Here is a 20,901-nt window from a genome sequence, read left to right on the forward strand (position 1 = left end):
TGCCACAGACATGATACGCGGATTGGAGTGGTAATCATCAAAACAAAGGCGTTTGTCATTGCGACGAGAACTTCTCATGAAATTTCAATCACCAGTTTTCTCCTCCGATTGCAAAAACATTCTGTTGGCACCAACCTACATAGGGAAAAATGATCATCACGATAAAATAAGAGAAATCAGGGCTCGCACAGAAAAATTTAAGTGCTCGTTTTCCGGCGTGCCTTTCGAGAATGTAACGGTAGAGAGAGAGAGCTTGAAGATGGTTCACTGAACCCTCTGCCAGGGACTTCATTGTGAATAGCAGAGTAATCCGTAGATGCAGACGTCATATCACCAGATCAGTCTTCCCTTAAGGAAGCTCTATGTCGATACCGTGACATAATAGCCCTAGCAAGGCCACACTGCATCCCGGGAGCGCTGGCTTTAGCCAGGCTTTCGATCGAGTGGATCACGTCTACCTAAGTCCGTTCTCCAACACATTCAGTACCCACTCCTCCGAGGTGCGACCTTCAATGTGCTCTTTAACGAGCGTGTAACGCAATCCCTCCAGATTTCCAGATCGTGCTTCAAGGCTTCCCTTGGCACTGGAACCGCCCTCTGTGGCCTCTCTCAACGCCTTCTAACATTCTGCGTGGTGTCTACTTGTTCTAAGTCGTGTCTCCCTACCACTTTCGCGCAACGACGCTCTGAGCGTGTTTTTTAGGGAATTGACTAGTTTGAACCTGGGACCTGTTGCTGATAAGGAGACGCCAGACCACACATGACATGTAGAGTTCAGAAGAGGTCAGTGAGACTAGCGATGATATAATCAAATACTTAATGATTTCAGCGTCAGCTCCACTGCACTCCCTGTAAAAGAATCTTAATACTCACTAAATTTAGTGGAAGGGGTTCACGACTTTCCTATTTTTAGTTAGCTGCTAAAATAACGTCGAAAAAGCAGTTAAGTTTACCATTGGAATTTTTATTCTACTCACAAAACATTGTTTATAAATTGTACTATTGATAAAAGGAAATATTTTAATACAGGATGATAAAAACCAACTGCGTTCAACAAAAATGTGAACGAATATTCCCTGAATGGGTTTCCAAGTTCTATAATGGATCGAAGGATGACCTATGCCATATCACATCTGTAATCTAGGTTTAAATTAAGTTTCATAAAAGAGAAAACTATCAAAAATGGTCTACAGTGACCCTCAATTATCTTTAATTACTTATTTAAATTGTCTTAAATTACAGTGGCTGATGTGGCTTCTCAATAACTATATAACAGAAAAATCATCGCATTTCAGATTTTAACTTCAAGTAGCAAATGTGGATACCACGAAGTTTAATTAGCGATCGACACAAGTATTACGTAAAGAGGGGATGCAACAGATGAGACTTCTGCAGTTCTGAGTGAAGCCTTATGCGCTCTTATGCGGCATCGCTTGCGTTCATTACCTTGTCGGTGGTTAGGTAGCGTCAGGGGCTGCTGGCGGCGCAGCTCCACACACCTCGTCATCTCGGTAGCAACTCTCTCGAATTTATCCTTACTACTGTTTACCAAAGTTGGTTTAAGAAAAAGGTATCTGGCTGCGTTTTCAACTGACCAATCAGCGTCTCAATTTTAACCTTAAGCTCCGCCCACAAAAAATCTGTCTGTCCAATGAGATACGTTATACTTTCCGCGGTGGGTCAAAGTTTTTAATGTTTCATACATAACAGCTGGTGTGGCTCTTTTAGTGTTATAGTAAGATCTATACTGTTCTTCTGGAGGCCTCTATTTTTAGCATGAGCTGGAGGATGGGCCTCTTGGCGGTCGGCCGGCGATGTGGGTGTCCCATTGTCCCGCTCTTATCGTAAGGCCTTCTAGCCTGCACTGCTCTGCTCCCGGCTTCTGTTCTCATTCCTCCCCAAGGAACAGCGTCTGTTTCATGGTGGGAAGGTATGACATGCATTTAGACGTTCTTGTGTTAGTCTGTGGTATTCCATTTACTCACTCGTTGATCGTATTACCTTGGTTAATTTAATGTCAGGAGTTATTCGGAGGCATGTGACATATTGCCGGATTTGCTATCATGTCATGGTTTTCATGGGAGGTGTTGGATTTGCCTGACACCTTACAGCCTCACGAGATTCGACTTAGGTGGCGTCACATTTCGCTACACAGCGTATGCAGACGACCTGGTTTTTGTGCTCCGCAACACCGACGATGTAACCAGCGCACTAGAATGGATTGCCGCACACGGTGTGGCTTCAGGCAGCTGACTCAACGTCACCAAATCGGCCGCCATGAACATAGGAGAAGGGTTGACTCCAGCGTGTGTCGACCCCCTAAAGCTTAGTGGTTCGATCAAATGTCTCAGAGTTTCAGGGCGACATACGGTGCATTGCGGCACTTAATTACAGCCGCTCATGACAACAAATTCGGGTCAGGCCTAAAACCTTCGTCTGCGGACCCTAGACATTCTTCAAATGGCATACTTACTCATTGTTTACCTAGCATTGCTCCTTCCACACATGGCACGTGTACATGTTAAGTTACCACATATAAAAATATCTGCGGTTATGCGTGTTACACTCTGTATAACTGGTTGAGAACGTACAGCGCCCCAATAATATATTTGACAGGAACTGCACACTATCTATTGTATCTCGAATGACTGATAGGCATTCACTCACTACATTACCATGACACCGAAATTGTAAACAAAAGTCATTGCTTCACACTTTTATGGTATTAGAATTAATATGAATTTTGATTGCTCTGTTTGAAATTACATCTTCCCAACGATTTTATTCACGATATTCCACGAACTTTTGATAAGAAATGTTCTGCTTCATAGAAAGGTTTTTGAAGGAAATAAAAATTTTGAAACAGATAAAAGTCAGAGAGACCGAGAAAATGCTGTTGAGGATCAACAAATGCAATCAAGAAAACTGCCGAATATATATGTGGGTAACCAGAATAATCTTTATACATTGTACAGCATATCCTGTAACACTCGGCAATGCTACACTACTGGACATTAAAATTACTACACAAATAAGAAATGCAGATGATATACGGGTATTCATTGGACAAATATAATATACTAGAACTGACATGTGATTACATTTTCACGCAGTTTGGGCGCATGGATCCTGAGAAATCAGTACCCAGAACAACCCCCTCTGGCCGTAATAACGGCCTTAATACGCCCGGGCATTGAGTCAAACAGAGCTTGGATGGCGCGTACACGTACAGCTGCCCAAGCAGCTTCAAAACGATACCACAGTTCATCAAGAGTAGTGACTGGCGTATTATGAGGAGCCAGTTGCTCGGCCACCATTGACTACACGTTTCAATTGGTGAGAGATCTGGAGAATGTGCTGGCCAAGGCAGCAGTCTAACATTTTCTGTATCCAGAAAGGCCCATACAGGACCTGCAATACGCGGCCGTGCATTATCCTGCTGAAATGTAGGGTTTCGCAGGAATCGAATGAAGGGTAGAGCCACGGGTTGTAACACATCCGAAATGTAACGTCCACTGTTCAAAGTGCCGTCAATGCCAACAAGACGTGACCGAAACGTGTAACCAATGGCACCCCATACCATCACACCGGGTCATACGCCAGTATGGCGATGACGAATACACGCTTCCAATGTGCGTTCACCGCGATGTCGCCAAACACGGATGCGATCATCATGATGCTGTAAACAGAACCAGGATTCATCCGAAAAAATGACGTTTTGCCATTTGTGCACCCAATTTTGTTGTTGAGTACACCATCGCAGGCGCTCCTGTCTGTGATACAGCGTCAAGGGTAATTGCAGCCATGGTCTCTGTGGTGATAATCCATGCTGCTGCAAACATCGTCGAACTGGTCGTGGAGATGGTAGTTGTCTTGCAAACGTCCCCATGTGTTGAATCAGGGATCGAGACGTGGTTGCACGATTCGGATAAGATGCGGATAAGATGCCTGTCACCCCGACTGCTAGTGATAGGAGGCCGTTGGGATGCAGCACGGCGTTCCGTATTATCCTCCTGAACCCACCAATTCCATATTCTGTAACAGTCATTGGATCTCGACTAACGCGAGCAGCAATGTCGCGATACGATAAACCGCAATCACGACGGGCTACAATTCGACCTTTATCAAAGTCGGAAACGTGATGGTACGCATTTCTCCTTCTTACACGAGGCATCACAACACCGTTTCACCAGGCAACGCCGGTCAACTGCTGTTTGTGTATGAGAAATTGGTTGGAAACTTTCCTCATGTCAGCACGTTGTAGGTGTCGCCACCGGCGCCAACCTTGTGTGAGTGCTCTGAAAAGCTAATCATTTGCATATCACAGCATCTTCTTCCTGTCGGTTAAATTTCGCTTCTGTAGCACGTCATCTTCGTGGTGTAGCAATTTTAGTTCCCAGTCGTGTAGATCTGCAGTTTAGTGTAGTCATAGGCAATTAATTATTGCTAGAAATGCACGTGAATTTTGTAACACAAATAAAGCCTATCCCCTCTCGAACGCTCTGCGCTCCCTTGCCCCTCCCCTCCCCTTGCCCACCACGCTCTACCTAGTGGGGGGGGGGGGGGGGAAGGGACGTGTGACAAAATATACCAGCCATTATTCGGTTCTGCCGGTCTCGTCAAATAACTGCAACCTTATTTTTATTCCGGTATTGATTAGTGGCCTAAGAGAACCATTGACACCGCAAAGCTGCGAGTTACACGTCAGGAACTTCTCACCGCGCCGCTGTTCCGGGCCGGCAGGATGTCGGCTGTCTTCGCATGTGTTCGAGTCCGTCCGCGCCGTGTCACCCCCACCACCGCGTCTGGCTCTCCCGCGAAACACTCCAACCCCGCACAGCCGGCAGCTCAGTTGCGCACGAGCAACGCGCGCGCTAGGGTCGTGCGGCGGTAAGGAAGCAGCCGCCACACAGCTCGGGAAGTGTGTTCGTGTCGCGGACTGTGGTGGTCGCCGAGTTCGTATCAAAGTGATCCAAACACACAAGCAGCCTCTCATACTATCTTAATAGATGGACTGCTGTGCTGAATGCGTGTTAATGCCCACAGAGCATTGTTGCAACTGACTGTTGTTTCCTGGTTTTGGCGTCAACGCGTTATTTCGAAACATAACTAAGTATCCGTCGTTACGAAGCTAGTTAGTTAGCCCTTACGCTCTACGACTTGAAGCCAGTTGGAGAAAATTGAACTGATGCACACAAAAATATAGTGTTTTGCAAATAGGTAGAACTCAATCTGACATATCTCTTACCAGAGACTGATCACACTCTTAAAATTTATGACGCCCTCTGTATTTAACTAGACTAGTAATATGCCGTACATTTCTGCAGAGAATCTTTTAAAAAACAGTCAAGAATTAGTGTTATGGTGGTTTTATTAGGAAGCCAGTTGGATTATTCATCAGCATTCCATCGAAAGTAAAATCCGCTTTATCCTGAATCCGCCGTCACTACCAAAGACGGAGTTCTGACACAACTGCAAAAATTAAGAACTGGGTGTTACAGTCCTCAAATTTGCCAGTTGCAGCAACTTATGTTCGAGTTTGAACCACCAGTATAGTCGCACATAATGCCACTCTAGTCTCCGTGCAATTTTACGCGTTCTCAATAACAATTCATGGACGAATAGCTGTATTTGCTGCAATCAAGTCAAAACACATTTCTGTTGCAAACCGAGAATATTTCTGTGACGCAGCTGTAATGAACTGAAGATATCAGCGGCTTTTCTGAAGAGTTTTTGTTGAGCAAAATCAGCGTCGGCCGCAGACTGAAGCGACAATGCATCGCAGCTGGAGAGGCTCCACACGTGACGGACGGCCTGTCCGTTCCTAGCGATTGTGCAGCACATAGCCAGTGACGGGGACCGACGTGCGGTGCATTGTGAACACAGCCAGCAGAGTTCATCCGCAGAAATGTCCTCCAGTCTTCAGCGGCGACCTTCGGCGTCCTTTTGGAAGCAGCACCGGCGCCCGCTGCCCTGGTGCGCCGTAGCGCTGCTTCTGGCTGCGGCAGCTGTGGCAGTTGTCGCGGAGCCAACAACCCCAGCGCAAGGTAGGAAAATTAAGATACCAGGCAAACGATTAAGACACGCGGTACGGTTTGAGTGCTCTTTTTTTCTGCTGTTTGTATGTGTGATTTCATGCCTCTCTTGTGGCATTTTGAAGTTAGGCTGCAATCGGAAAATCGAACAGGATTCATTTTCTGCCTCTCTTGCGTCTTTTTGAAATTAGACTGCAGTCGGAAAATCGGACTAGATTCATTTTCTCTAACTATCCAGCAGCAGTCCAAATATATTCATGTAAACAAATGCACTTGAAAATGAGAATAAATTCTCGAAACGCGTTGTGCTAAGCATGAAAGGAGAAGTAACTGGTGCAGTTTTCATTATTTAAATCACGAATTACTTGCATAATTACCTGGGATTCCACGTTCTTCAGTAATAGTTTTTAACCACTTAAGTGGGTGATAATTTCTTTTCTTTTTTTCCCCCCACCCAAGATCGCGTCTTGAAATATTTTTGTACCCCCAGTTACCGTTAGCGACAGGTTCTAGCTGACATTTTCGGATCATCAGGAAATATATTACTGCGTACGAATCACACAGCCATAACAAGAGGGAACGCCGTTTATAAAACTTTCAGCTAGTCAAATACGTAACGGTGGCACTTTTGTTTTATAAATGGAGTGTGCCCTCGTTATGGTTGGGCGATTCATGCACAGTAATATGATTTCCAGAAGATTCGAAGATGACAACTAGACTCTGTTGAATACGGACTGCCGGCCGGTGTGACCGAGCGGTTCTAGGCGCTTCAGTCTGGAACCGCGCGACCGCTACGGTCGCAGGTTCGAATCCTGCCTCGGGCATTGATGTGTGTGATGCCCATAGGTTAGTTAGGTTTAAGTAGTCCTAAGTTCTAGGGGACTGATGACTTCAGATGTTTAGTGCCATAGTGCTCAGAGCCATTTGAACCATTTTTGAAACGGACTTTCAGGAAATAGAAATATTTCGGAACGGGGTCTTGGATGCTAAAATTCTTATTAATCATCAAACAGCATTTCGCTCCCAGCAACGTGCGCAACTTATGTACAGGAGTAATATCCCCTACCGCTGACTGACTTACCTCCTTTCGACTACGAAGTACTGAAGAAATAAATCTTACGAGGTTTGGAATGTGACGTTCTCGCACGTGGCTTTCTCTTACGTCGCGAGGACACCAGTATGTTATAGAAGTCAAACATAGCTATCGATACGATATAATCGAATTTGTTTTATATGACGACCTGAGGGCTCATCTGTGTCTACCACAGTAGCTGCTCCATATTTCAACTGATAATGAGGCGAACGTTGATCGTGCTTTATGATTTTGTGTGATGTCAGGACTTGTTCCCAAAACACTGCGCGCGAGGTTTTAATGTGTCGCGTAGTGGCTCATCCAATTTTATTTTTAAGTAGTACCCTGTTTCAAAAATGTTTATGGGACGTAACTGCTAAGGTCATCAGTCCCTGAGCTTACACACTACTTAACCCAAATTATCCTATTACACACTACTTAACCTAAATTATCCTAAGGACAAACACACACATCCATGCCCGCGGGAGGACTCGAACCTCCACCGGGACCAGCCGTACAACCCATGACTGCAGCGCCCAAGACCGCCCGGCTAATCCCGCGCGGCTACCCTGTTTACCCGTGTCTGTCCTGATATTTTATCCTTGATTTTACCTAATACTTCTGCTGTGTTTTGTCTGATCGTTATGGCTGGTATATTACTAATCTTACAAAAGCTGGGTTGTATTTTCTATACGTGTATGAGAATACATCATGGTTTTCTAATCTATTGTGATTTTTTATAGCTTTTCACCACCATCGACTGCAGTCATTTCAACCAAAGACACTGATAGCCTCGCCGCATAGCACCACAAATATAATTCATCACCATCGTCATCAAAATATTATTGAGTGAAACTGAAGTGAATTACGATAGAATGATATTATATTTCACATAATTATAGGTCGTTTACCTTGAGAAATGCCGGCCGAAGTGGCCGTGCGGTTGAAGGCGCTGCAGCCTGGAACCGCAAGACCGATTCGGTCGCAGGTTCGAATCCTGCCTCGGGCATGGATGTTTGTGATGTCCTTAGGTTCGTTAAGTTTAACTAGTTCTAAGTTCTAGGGGACTAATGACCTCAGCAGTTGAGTCCCATAGTGCTCAGAGCCATTTGAACCATTAGAACCTTGAGAAATACTTTAAAACATCGTCTGTACAAAGAAAAACTTCACAAATTACCCGCCAGTAGGATAGCTCTTTATTAAGGCCTCGTCTCGTACGAACTTCACGCCTTCTTTTTCGTCTTTTCTTTTGATTGTGAATGGCAAAAATTGTAAAAATGTCTTGTCGTTAAGACGAGTCGCTTTTGGTGTTCAAGGGGTGTGTATAATTGATCACATTTGTTGTTCACATGATATATCAGCTGTTCCGCAAGAATGTTGATGACGAACTCTGGTCTGACTTTTTCGCCCCCATTTCTTTTCGTCCCCAGTATATACATTAAAGCACGCATCGTCCAAGAAATGACGACCGAGCGAGGTGGCGCAATGGTTAGCACATTGGAATCTCATTCGGGAGGACGATGGTTCAAACCTGCGTCCTGTTATCCTGATTTAGGCTTTCCGTGACTTCCCTAAATCGATTCAGAAAACGCTGGGATGGCTCCTTGGAAAGGGCGCGACCTACTTCCTTCCCCATCCTTCCTTAATCCTATGCGGCCGATGACCTCGCTGTTTGGTCCCCTCCCCCCAAGTCAACCAGCTAACCAATAAATGGCATAAAGTATCACGACAATATTTTCTTCGGTCTGCATGTGGCCATTTGGTAGCTCTTCAACTGGGAATGGCTAATATCCACGCCTCCCATATTTTTCTTGTAGTCCAAGACGACACTTTGTTTGTACACGATGCCATTATTTGAATTTATTTCCTGAAATATATTCTCCTGGAACGAGCCATTCATCAAAAAGTCTGTCTTCTCTTTCTATTTCAACATTTTTTATGCATTCGCACATCCTCAGTTTTTCATTTTTCAGGATGTCAGGGAACTTCTTTCTGTTTTGGCGCATTATGCAGACAAACGTCGTGGTTCTTAATCGTAACTTCGTCAAACAGATCTGAACTAGTGCAGCAGCTGTTAGTTAAATAAAGTAACCCTTTCCGAGCAATTCATGAACAAGCGCTAATATAATCCGAGAAATAACGCACTTTCTCTTCAGGACAATGAGTGTCGTAATTTGCACCCTCAGGTGTAAAAACAAGAAAAATCACTATAATTGGCCGATAATACATAATCTTGACTGACTGGAGGTGCTATCTAGTGGAGAAAGCAATAACTAGTAGCATTATAACACCTGATAGCCTAAAACTTGTCGTTCCACTTACGTACAAACTTTAGATTGCTGCTGACGGATGTTTCCGTGGACAGTTTTAGTATGGCCTGGACCAGTGGCCATTCGTACACCATTACAACATCTGTCTTATGTACGTAATATATTAATCAAGGTTTGAACGAAGAATCGGAGATTGCGCATAGGGAAACTGCGTGAATCGATTAAAGTTCAGATTTGGTCCACCGGTGTATCGGGCCTTGGTCTAAGATATTTTCACCGTTTTCACGTGAAAAAAACGGGTTTTTCTGGGACGTGTCTAAAGCGAGCCACTTCCATACTTTAAACTTGTACGAATCGGTTCAAACTTTGCACGAAGGTAGATACATGGATAAAGTCAAAACGAAACTTTTTTAACCAACGATCTGTTTCGAGATCAATGTAGCACGAAAAATTTGTTCTATGTGAAATGAATGCACGGAAACTGTTTAAAGTGAATCAGATAAATAAAAAATGCATTCTTACTCTTTCAGAAAACAATCCTCATTTGTATTTTACGTGCAAAAAAGACTTTTCCCCCTTTTTTTACTTGAACCACTTATCTGTTCAAAACTTGTGCGAATCGGTTCGAATTTTGCAAAAAGGTAGAGAAATACATGTAATTAAGGGCCGTCTTGTTGTTTTGTATAAGCTTTACCCGTTACCACAGTATAAGCAACATGGTTCGAAAGACAATTTAAAAAAAATCTATACCGGGTCAGTCGCCACCCGAGTCAAGAAAAGTCAGCATCGGTTGCCAAGCCATGACGGCCTAATGTCAAAATTGTGACAGAATAAAAGTTGGGAATCAGGTTGAAAAATGCTCCTATCGTAGCACAAAAAAATGCGAATACGTCCTGGGTAGAGTTAGGGTTGTAAAGCAAGGGGACTAGTTTTTCGACTTATCTGGCGGTTTCAAAAACATTGAAATCGAAATATCGTGACACAGTCACGCTTTTTTGCGAGTTAACCCTACTTTTAACCCTGCTTTCCCAAAGCAATGAGCTATATTAGACCCACCCCTGTGAGGGGTGTAAGAATAAATAGACACAAATTTATGCGCTTCTAGAGAGCGAGATGCATCTACAGTAGGAAGCATCCGAGAATGGTGGAGCTTCTATAACAGGCAGTATCCCAGAGTGAGCATGCATGCATCCTGCACTTTGCTGACACGTTGTGTCATACTACACGACATAAAAATCGCCACGTTGGATGATATTTGCTGCATGTGAGGCTGTGCGACGTGACATCACGTATCATATTAGTTTACTTGGTACGATGCATTTACTAACAGTAAAAAGTGAAAGAGCGCGAAGATGTCAAGATGTCTTGACATAAATGTCTCTGAAGCTGCCAGATAAGTCGAAATGCTAGTTCAAATGGTTCAAATGGCTCTGAGCACTATGGGACTCAACTGCTGAGGTCATTAGTCCCCTAGAACTTAGAACTAGTTAAACCTAACTAACCTAAGGACATCACAAACATCCATGCCCGAGGCAGGATTCGAACCTGCGACCGTAGGGGTCTTGCGGTTCCAGACTGCAGCGCCTTTAACCGCACGGCCACTTCGGCCGGCGAAATGCTAGTTCCCTTCTTTTGCATCTCTGACTCTGCCCAGGACATATTCACCTTGTTTTTGCACTGCGATAGGAGCACTTTTCAATCTGGTAACAATATTGGCGTCTCTTTGTTCTGTTCCGTTCGCGTGCTGAGTGACAGACAGATGACTACATGTCTATGTACGCACTGTAATATCTCTTATACTCAAGAGCATTACACGATGTATTCATTTGTGATAGTAGAATGGTTGAACAGTCAAATGCACCATGTTTAAATTCATGCAATGGGTTTTCGCGATAACTACGTCGTCTTTTGTCACCATAGACTGATATTTAAAATACCGGCCGGTCCGTGTGACCGATCGGTTCTAGGCGCTTCAGTCCGGAACTGCGCGACTGCTACGGTCGCAGGTTCGAATACTGCCTCGAGCATGGATGTGTGTGATGTTCCTAGGTTAGTTAGGTTCAAGTAGTTCTAAGTTCTAGGGGACTGATGACCTCAGAAGTTGAGTCCCATAGTGCTCAGAGCCATTTGAACCATTTATGTTCCCGAGCACATCTGTTACACTTTCATATGGACTGTACCGGCCTGTTACGGACGCAGCAACGAGTCTCCGAAATCGTTCGATGACTGTTGTCATGCATCTTGATAAAGACTCATAACTCTGAAACCGGGCGCACTAAGCTATTGTGTGTGCTGTATCCTTTCCGTTTGCAGCGCACTTTCCCAGAACCTTCCAACAAATATACACGATCCAGTCACGTTAGTTTTACCAACGCCTTTATTCGTCATCAAGCGATAACCACTCACAAACGGCAGCTAGCAGCACTGGAAGTGGTGGCTACGTGAAGCGTGCTGGAGGGATGCAGAAAAAAGTGTAGTCGCTGTTGTAAAGCAGAAACGGACCGCTTTATCTGAAGTCCAAAACGGCATGATCATTGGCTCTCAGGCCAAAGATGGAAGCACTTCCGAAGTTTGTAAACTGCTCGCCTATCGCCGTGGTTAAAGTATATGGTGAATGGCAAAACAGTGCAACTGTGAGCGCTACGGGCCATGGAAGACAGGGGTGATGCGTACGAGCTGAGATGTGTGCGAGCGAATAGACGTGCAACTGTTGGGAAACTGACCGCCCAATTAAACGAATAGGCTACCAACAGTCTCCTCAACGACCGTTCAACGTATGGGCCTCCACAGCAGGTGCATGGTTCATGCATCCACGCTGACTGCTGATTATCGGTGACGAAGACTGGAAAAGACACGCCAACGCCGCAAGTGCACGGCCATTGAGTGGTAGTAGGTGGCCTTTACAGAAGAATCTCATCTTATGCTGCATCGGACAGTTGGTCGTTGGTGCGTACGGCGTGAAACGTCTGAAAGCGAACACCCTGCGAGAGTCGTCGGAAGGGTCCAGGCCGGAGGGCGTCCCCTGGGTGATCTCGTCATTATCGAAGGCACAGTGGATCAACCCAAATATGCGTTCACACTTGGGGACCATGTCCACCGCTGCACGTAATTTACTTTTCCTCGGCACGATGGTATCTATCATCAGGACAACGCAACACACCACGCAGTTCGGAGTGTACGTGCGTCTTTTGAAGAGATCCTGGATAAATTTACCGCAATGCCCTGGCCACCAAACTCCCCGGACTTAGGTCCAGTCGAGAATCTATGGGACCACTTCGATCGAACTGTATGCGCCATGGATCCTCAACCGAGAAACCTAGAGCAGCTGATCACGGGATTGCAGACGGCATGGCACCAGCTCACTGTCGGTACCTTAGAGGACCTCACTGACTCTCCTCTTGCACGTCTCGCGGCTTTGGACAAGTTAATGTGACACGACAGCATAATCCTTCCATTCACCTTTCCTAATAGTGATTTTACGTGATCGTCCTACTTCACAAAACTTCTTAAGGCACTGTGAACGGTTCCGAATTTATTCGTGTTTCGTGCGCCATCCGTTACGGATTTCGTGATAACTCGTTTTTTCTACACGCTGTTTGTAAATGGTATCTGTGATATATTTTAACTACTTCGTCGTTTATGTGCTTACACCAGTAGGCAGTGTATCAAACTTGATTGTTTCAAGTACTTTTTCCATGTTTTGTATTTTAAATGCGTTTTGGTATTTCAAATAGTTGCTATGTTTTTGAAGTTCCTCAAATCAAGAAAACAGAAAGAGCTGTCTATACTCACTCGAAAATGCTTTTTATAGCCAACATCATATTAATTGATATTTGTTCTTGACGACTGCTTTCGACAGCTGAGACTGACACCTTCTGATCTTCATTTTTTGTTGTTGTTATAAACTGTGTCCCATCATGAATGATAAACTCATTATGGAAGACGATTTATAAACAAAAATCTTTTGAAGATCCGAAGAAGACAGCTTCATCTGTTGAAAACAGCCGTTCGTAAAAAGTATCGATTAATGCGATCTTTTCAAGCTAATATTGTCTTTTTCAAGTATCTCCCGCTTTTAGAGATCTCGCGATTCCGAAAATGTTAGGAAATTAAAAACTTTGAAATACTTACAGTGATTTTTGGCGACGATTCTTCATATGTTCCTAGTGAGAATGAAAGTCCGAATGACTGTCAGTGGATGGTTTTATGGTTCCGAGAACGATTCCAGTGTCCGTTATATCGCTAAACCTGTAAAGAAGCCTAAGGCGGCAGTCTTTTCAAGTGATTCCCAAAGTAACGAAGATGGTGATCCTGTTACTGTGAATGATTCGTTTTGCCATTATGTTAATATTACTCCTAAATACGTATACAACTTCAGTATATGAGATATACATCCAATTTTTATAATCAGATGCCATCTGATTCTTTCACTTGGTAACAGGCACATTCTTGTATTTATGCTCAGTAAAAGGGAGCGCCCGTTACCTAAAACAAGTGAAAATTTTGCCCACGTCTTTCTGCATTTGCTCAAAGTCGTCCATAAACGATACTTTCCTGCAGAGCAGGGGTTTCCAATGCTTGCCTTTGACGCAACACTTTAAGCGTCCTGATACTCTGAAAGAACACATTATTTTGAAGGTTAACAAAATTTTCAAAAACTCCGAAAAACTTTTTTTCATTCAGTGATCACTTCAATTTTAAATCAAAACTAATAATACAGAAATCATAATAAAACTTTTAATACAGCATTAATTTAGCGAAATGTCGATTCCATATTCCTAGATTTCCAGAAGGCTTTTGATACGGTTCCTCACAAACGACTATTAATCTAATTGCTTGCATATGAAGTATCGTCTCAGTTGTGTGACTGGATTCGTGATTTCCTCTCGGAGAGGTCACAGTTAGTAGTGATGACGGTAAATCATCCACTAGATCAGAAGTGATATCTGGCGTTCCGCAAAGTAGTGTCATAGGCCCTCTGCTGTTCCTCATTTACATAAATGATCTAGGTGACAATCTGAGCAGCCCCCCGTAGATTGTTTGCAGATGACGCTGTAATTTACCGTCTAGTAAAATCATCAGACGATCAGTTCGAATTTCAAAATTATGCAGAGAGAATTTTCGTATGGTGCGAAAAGAAAAGTGCGAGGTCATCCACATGGGAACTAAAAGAAATCCGATAAATTTTGGGTATACGATAAATCGCACAAATCTGAGGGCTGTCAATTCGACTAAATACCTAGGAATTACAATTACGAGCAATTAAATTGGAAAGACCACATAGATAACATTGTGGGGAAGATGAAACAAAGACTGCGCTTTGTTGGCAGAACACCTAGAAGATGCGACAAACCCACTAAAGAGACAGCCTACATCACACTTTTCCTTCCTCCGTTGGAATGTTGCTCCACAGTATGGGATCCTTAGCAGGTGGGATTGACGGAGGACATGGAAAACGTGCAAAGAAGGGCAGCTCGTTTCGTGTTATCGCGCAATAGGGGTGAGAGCGTCACTGATATGATACGCGAGTTGTTGTGGCAGTCACTGAAACAAAGGCGGTTTTCTTTGCGGCGAGATCTGTTAACGAAATTTCAATCACCAACTTTCTCTTCCGAATGCGAAAATATTTTGTTGACAACCTCCTACGTAGAGAGAAACGATCATCATAATAAAATAAGAGGAGTCAGAGCTCGAACGGTAAGTTTAGATGTTCCTTTTCCCACGCGCCATTCGAGAGTGGAATGATAGAGAAGTAGTATGAAAATGGTTCTATGAACGCTCTGCCAGGCACTTAAGTGTGAATTGCAGAGTAACCATGTTATTAATACTTCTCCGCGGAGCACTTATTGACTTCCCACGTAACACCGGTGTTCCACGGAACACAGTTCAGAAAAAGCCTGCTTTAGAGGACTTCATCGCCAGTGAACAATTGGATACTGGTGATGATGCTGTGTAATAAATCATTTATGTATGTAGAGAACTAAGAGTTCTTGCTAAGCTTTCTTGGAGCACATCCTATATTACTTTCGTTTATGTAGAACGTTCACCGTCCAGTGTAGCGTACTGGGTTCTGTTAATCAAATATTCATTGAGCTAATCACATATTTGCGAAGAAACTCCATGTGACTGCACTTTGATAAGCAGTCTACGAAGAAATACAGTGTCTAACGCCTTCCAGATATCTACATTGCCGGAAACGTTCACCTGCCTCCGCTGTCTGCGAGGTACTGATTATGAACTAAGCAAGCTGTGTATCCAGTCTGCCTCCGCAGATGAGTGCTCAGGGCGGCTGAATGCCATAAGTAGGACTCGGGTTCGATCCCCGATTTTGCAAGGAATTTTTTCATGGTGTGAGGACTGCAACTGGGGGGTACGTAGCCGTCTAATGCCAACTGAGGAGCTACTTTACCGAGTGGTAGTGGCTCCAGCTCACGCAAACTGGCAACGGGCTGGAGGGCGGTGTGCTGTAGAGATCGGAAACGCAGCGAAGATAAATCTAATATCTGGGTGGCATGCTTCACAGATCAATGCGCTGCTGTTACATCAGTACTATGGGGCTTCCTTCTATCAGCGAGTATGATGAATCTGGTGCTGATGTCGCTTCATTCTCCCCGACACTTTCTCTCTTATTGACACACGTAGAAGAGAAACGCTAGTTTGTGCCGGAGATGTATACACGATCTTGACGCTGAAAAGTAAACACTGGTAAGGCGAAATCACCGACTGTAGGGATCGGATGGATTTTAACGAAGCTGTGTTTGGTGAGATAAAAATTAATTCGTGCAAAATACACAACTGCAAATGTTCTCCATTAAAGCAGGAGTGATATCTAGAATAAGTTTCACGCTATAGCCCACGCTTCAGAAAAAGCATACAAATTTGTTCCAATGCCAACAAAATGACTGTATTCTTATCCACTCCACTGCCAGTATGAGAATACATATATACGGCGTCAGACAAAAACTGCGCACTGAGAAAAGTTTCCGTTATATCCCTGCCGCAAAAAAGCGACCTATTTCTGTATTCATTTCGTCATCGCAGCTTGCATTTATGGGCTAACAGCGAGTTGTGTAGCTTATCATTTGTTTCTGTAATTTATTTTAATGATTAATGACCATTTAGAAGTGGCATTTCATCCTCACGTCATGTTTTCTGGTACTGTCGTTACAGACACATTAACGCCTCCAAAGTATGTACATGTCAAAATAATTATTAGACATTCTCTGACTAGATAACAAATATTAAAACCAATTTACAGCAGTCCTCGAAAAAGTTTCATCTATATAAATATACACGGTGACAATTACTGAAGAATATGAAAATAGAGAATTTAAATTAGCTACAAAGAATTTAAATTAGCTACAAACTACGTCGTGCACACACTTTATTCAACATGTAAACGTATCTACAACTATTCGGATTTGACGTGTTTGATACGCCTGCCGTCATTAGCTATGATGTGGTGCAGTCGAAAAGCAAAATTCTGCATGACCCGCTGAAGTGTCGGAACATCGATGCTGTCGATGACCTTTTGAATATCTGCTTTCAGCTCGGCAATAGTTTTGGGGTTTTTCCTGCACACATTACCTTTAATTTCTTTTTTTGGTCATCAGTCTTCTGGCTAGTTGGATGCGGCCCGCCAAGAATTCCTCTCCTGTGCTAACCTCTTCATCGCAGAGTAGCACTTGCAACCTACGTCCTCAATTATTTGCTGGATGTATTCCAGACTCTGTCTTCCTCTACAGTTTTTGCGCTCTACAGCTCCCTCTAGTACTATGCAAGTCATTCCCTCATGTCTTAACAGATGTTCTGTCATTCTGTTCCTTCTTCTTATCAGTGTTTTCCACATGTTCCTTTCCTCTCCGATACTGCGCGGAACCACCTCATTTCTTAGATTATCAGTCAACCTAATTTTCAACATTCGTCTGTAGCACCACATCTCAAATGCTTGGATTCTCTTCAGTTCCGGTTTACTCACAGTCCATGTGTCACTACCATACAATGCTGTACTCCAGACGTACATTCTCAGAAATGTCTTCCTCAAATTAAGGCCGATATTTGATATTAGTAGACTTCTCTTGGCCAGGAATGCCCTTTTTGCCAATGCTAGTCTGATTTTGATGTCCTCCTTGCTCCGTCCGTCATAGGTTATTTTACTGCCTATGTAGCAAAATGCCATAACTTCATGTGCTTCGTGGCCATCAATCCTGATGTTAAGTTTCTTGCTGTTCCCATTTCTACTTCTCATTACCTTCGTCTTTCTTCGATTTACTCTCAATCCATACTCTGTACTGTTCATTCCGTTCAGCAGATCGTGTAATTCTTTTTCACTTTCACGCAGGATAGCAATATCATCAGCGAATCGTGTCATTGATATCCTTTTACCTTGAATTTTAATTCCACTCCTGAACTTTTCTTTTATATCCATCATTGCTTCCTCGCTGCACAGATTGAACAGTAGAGGCGAAAGGCTACATCCTTGTCTTACACCCTTTTTAATACGAGCACTTTGTTCTTGGTCGTCCACTCTTATTATTCCGCCTTGGCTGTTGTACGTATTAAATTTGACCCGTCTCTCCCTATAGCTGTCCCCTACTTTTTCAGAATTTCGAATATCTTGCACCATTTTACATTGTCGAACGCTTTTTCCAGGTCGACAATTCCTATGAAAGTGTCTTGATTTTTCTTTAGTCTTGCTTCTGTCATTAACTGCAACGTCAGAATTGCCTCTCTCGTCCCTTTACGTTTCCTAATGCCAAAATGATCGTCATCTAGCGCATCCTCATTATTCTTTTCCATTCTTCTGTGTATTATTCTTCCAAGCCACTTGGATGCATAAGCTGTTAAGCTGATTGTGCGATAATTCTCGCACTTGTCAGCTCTTGCCGTCTTCGTAATTGTGTGGGTAATGTTTTCCGAAAGTCGGATGGTATTGTGCCAGACTCATACACTCTACACACCAACATGAATAGTCGTTTTGTTGCCACTTCCCCCAATGATTTTAGAAGTTCTGATGGAATATTATCTATCCCTTCTGCCTTAGGCCGGCCGCAGTGACCATGCGGTTCTAGGCGCTCCAGTCTGGAACCGCGCGACCGCTACGGCCGCAGGTTCGAATCCTGCCTCGGGCATGGATGTGTATGATGTCCTTAGGTTAGTTAGGTTTAACTAGTTCTAAGTTCTAGGGGACTGATGACCTCAGATGTTAAGTCCCATAGTGCTCAGAGCCATTTGGACCTTCTGCCTTATTTTATTTTAAGTCCCCTAAAGCTCTTTTAAATTCTTATTCTAATGCTGGACCTCCTATCTCTTCTAAATCGACTCCTGTTTCTTCTTCTATCACATCAGGCAAATCTTCCCCCTCATAGAGGCTTTCAATGTATTCTTTCCACCTATCCGCTCTCTCCTCTGCATTTAACAGTGGAATTCCCGTTGCACTCTTAATTTTATCACCCTTTTGAGTTTCCTGTATGCTGCTGAGTCTGTCCTTCTATCATTTATTGTTCGATGTCTTCACATTTTGCCTGCAGACATTTCGTTTTGGCATTTATTGTATTCCTGATTTTCACCGAACATTTTTGTACTTCGTCCTTTCATCGATCAGTTGAAGTATTTCTTCTGTTACCCATGGTTTCTTCGCAGTTACCTTCTTTGTATCTATATTTTCCTTCCCAACTTCCGTGATGGCCCTTTTGAGAAATGTCCATTCCTCTTCAACTGTACTGCCTACTGAGCTATTCCTTATTGCTGTATCTATAGCCTTAGAGAACTTCAACCGTATCTCGTCATTCCTTAGTACATCTTTGCTTATTGATTCTTCTTGAAAATGTCTTAAGCTTCAGCCTACTCTTCATCACTTTTATATTGTGATCTGAGTCTATGTCTGCTTCTGGGTACACTTTACAATCCAGTATCTGATTTCAGAATCTCCGTCTAACCATGATGTAATCTAACTGAAATCTTCCCGTGTCACCCGGTCTTCTCCAAGTATACCTCCTCCTCTTGTGGTTCTTGAACAGAGTATACGCTATTACTAGCAGAAACTTGTTACAGAACTCAATTAGTCTTTCTCCTCACTCATTCCTTGTCCCAAGCCCATATTCTCTTGTAACCTTTTCTTTTTCTCCTTCCCCTACAACTGCATTCCAGTCCCCCATGACTGTTAGATTAGTCGTTTCAATATCCCCATACACTTTCTCTATCTCTTCATCTTCAGCTTGCGGAGTCGGCATGTGTAGCTGAACTATCGTTGTCGGCGTTGGTTTGTTGTCGATTCTGATAAGAACAACCCCTTCACTGAACTGTTCACAGTAACAAACTCTCTGCCCTACCTTCCTATTCATAACGAATCCTACTACCGTTATACCATTATCTGTTGCTGTTGATATTACCCTATACTCATCTGACCAGAAAACTTTGTCTTCTTTCCAGTTCACTTCACTGACCCCTACTATATCTAGACTGAGCCTTTGCATTTCGGATTTTCTAGTTTCCCTACCACGCTCAGGCATCTGACATTCTACGACTCAACTCTTAAACTTATCGTTTCGTTGATTATTCAATCTTTTTCTCGAGGTAACCTCCCCTGGGCAGTCCTCTCCCGGAGATTTGAATGGGGATTCCGGAATCTTTTGCCAATGGAGAGATCATCGTGACACTTCTTCAGTTACTTGACACATGTCCTGTTGATTTACGTTATGTGTCTTTAATGCAGTGGTTTCCATTGGCTTCTGCATCATCATGCCGTTGATCATTCCTGATTTTTCCGCCGTTAGGGGCAGTTTTCCACCCCTAGGTCAGGAGAGTGCTATGAACCTCTGTCCGCTCCTCCACCCTCTCTGACAAAGCCGTTGGCAGAATGAGGGTGACTTCTTATGCCGGAAGTCGTAGGCAGCCAATACAGCCCCACAAAAAGGAGCCGCTTGTGTTCAGATCTGGAGAATATGGCGGCCAATCGAGGCCCATGACAGTAGCCTCTGGGTACCGCAGAGCCAGAATGCGGTCCCCAGAGTGCTACTGCAGGACATCAAACAGTCTCCTGTATGGGTGGTATCGAGTTCCGTCTTGCATGGACCACATCTTGTCGAAATCAGAGTCACTTTGGTTAATGTGGATGAAATCATCTCCCAAAACCTTCACGTACCGTTCGGTAGTCATCGTGCCATCAAGGAATATCGCACCGATTATTCCGTGAGTGGAAATTGCACACCTAAGTCACCCGTTAAGGGTGAAGAGACTTCTCGATCGCGAAATACGAAATGTGGATTCCCAGTTCCCCAAATGCGCCAATTTATATTGTCGAACCCATCCAAATGAAAGTGGGCTTCGTCACTAAACAAAACCACAAACGCAAATACAACCGTTTAGAAGTTACGACGATTTTGGTTCATATAGTTCAATAATTGCCACTCTGTATGCATACACTGAGCAATATTTACTGCTGGTTGATCAGTTGTTGCCCGCATCTCGTGGTCGTGCGGTAGCGTTCTCGCTTCCCACGCCCGGGTTGCCGGGTTCGATTCCC

At 43.7% G+C, this 20,901-nt stretch overlaps 1 protein-coding gene across 1 annotated transcript in view; it reads left to right on the top strand.

The window, feature by feature from the left end:
* The first annotated feature begins 4,865 nt into the window (after positions 1 to 4,865).
* LOC124712110 (roundabout homolog 2-like) overlaps positions 4,866 to 20,901 on the top strand; it is a 190,251-nt gene continuing 174,215 nt past the window's right edge. Inside the window, exon 1 of the mRNA XM_047242407.1 lies at positions 4,866 to 6,047. Coding sequence (XP_047098363.1) covers positions 5,909 to 6,047 — 139 coding nt within the window. The 5' untranslated portion in view covers positions 4,866 to 5,908. The remainder of the gene's footprint in view (positions 6,048 to 20,901) is intronic.

This window comes from Schistocerca piceifrons, chromosome 8 (genome assembly GCF_021461385.2).
Source record: "Schistocerca piceifrons isolate TAMUIC-IGC-003096 chromosome 8, iqSchPice1.1, whole genome shotgun sequence".
In the NCBI taxonomy this organism is placed as follows: domain Eukaryota; kingdom Metazoa; phylum Arthropoda; class Insecta; order Orthoptera; family Acrididae; genus Schistocerca; species Schistocerca piceifrons.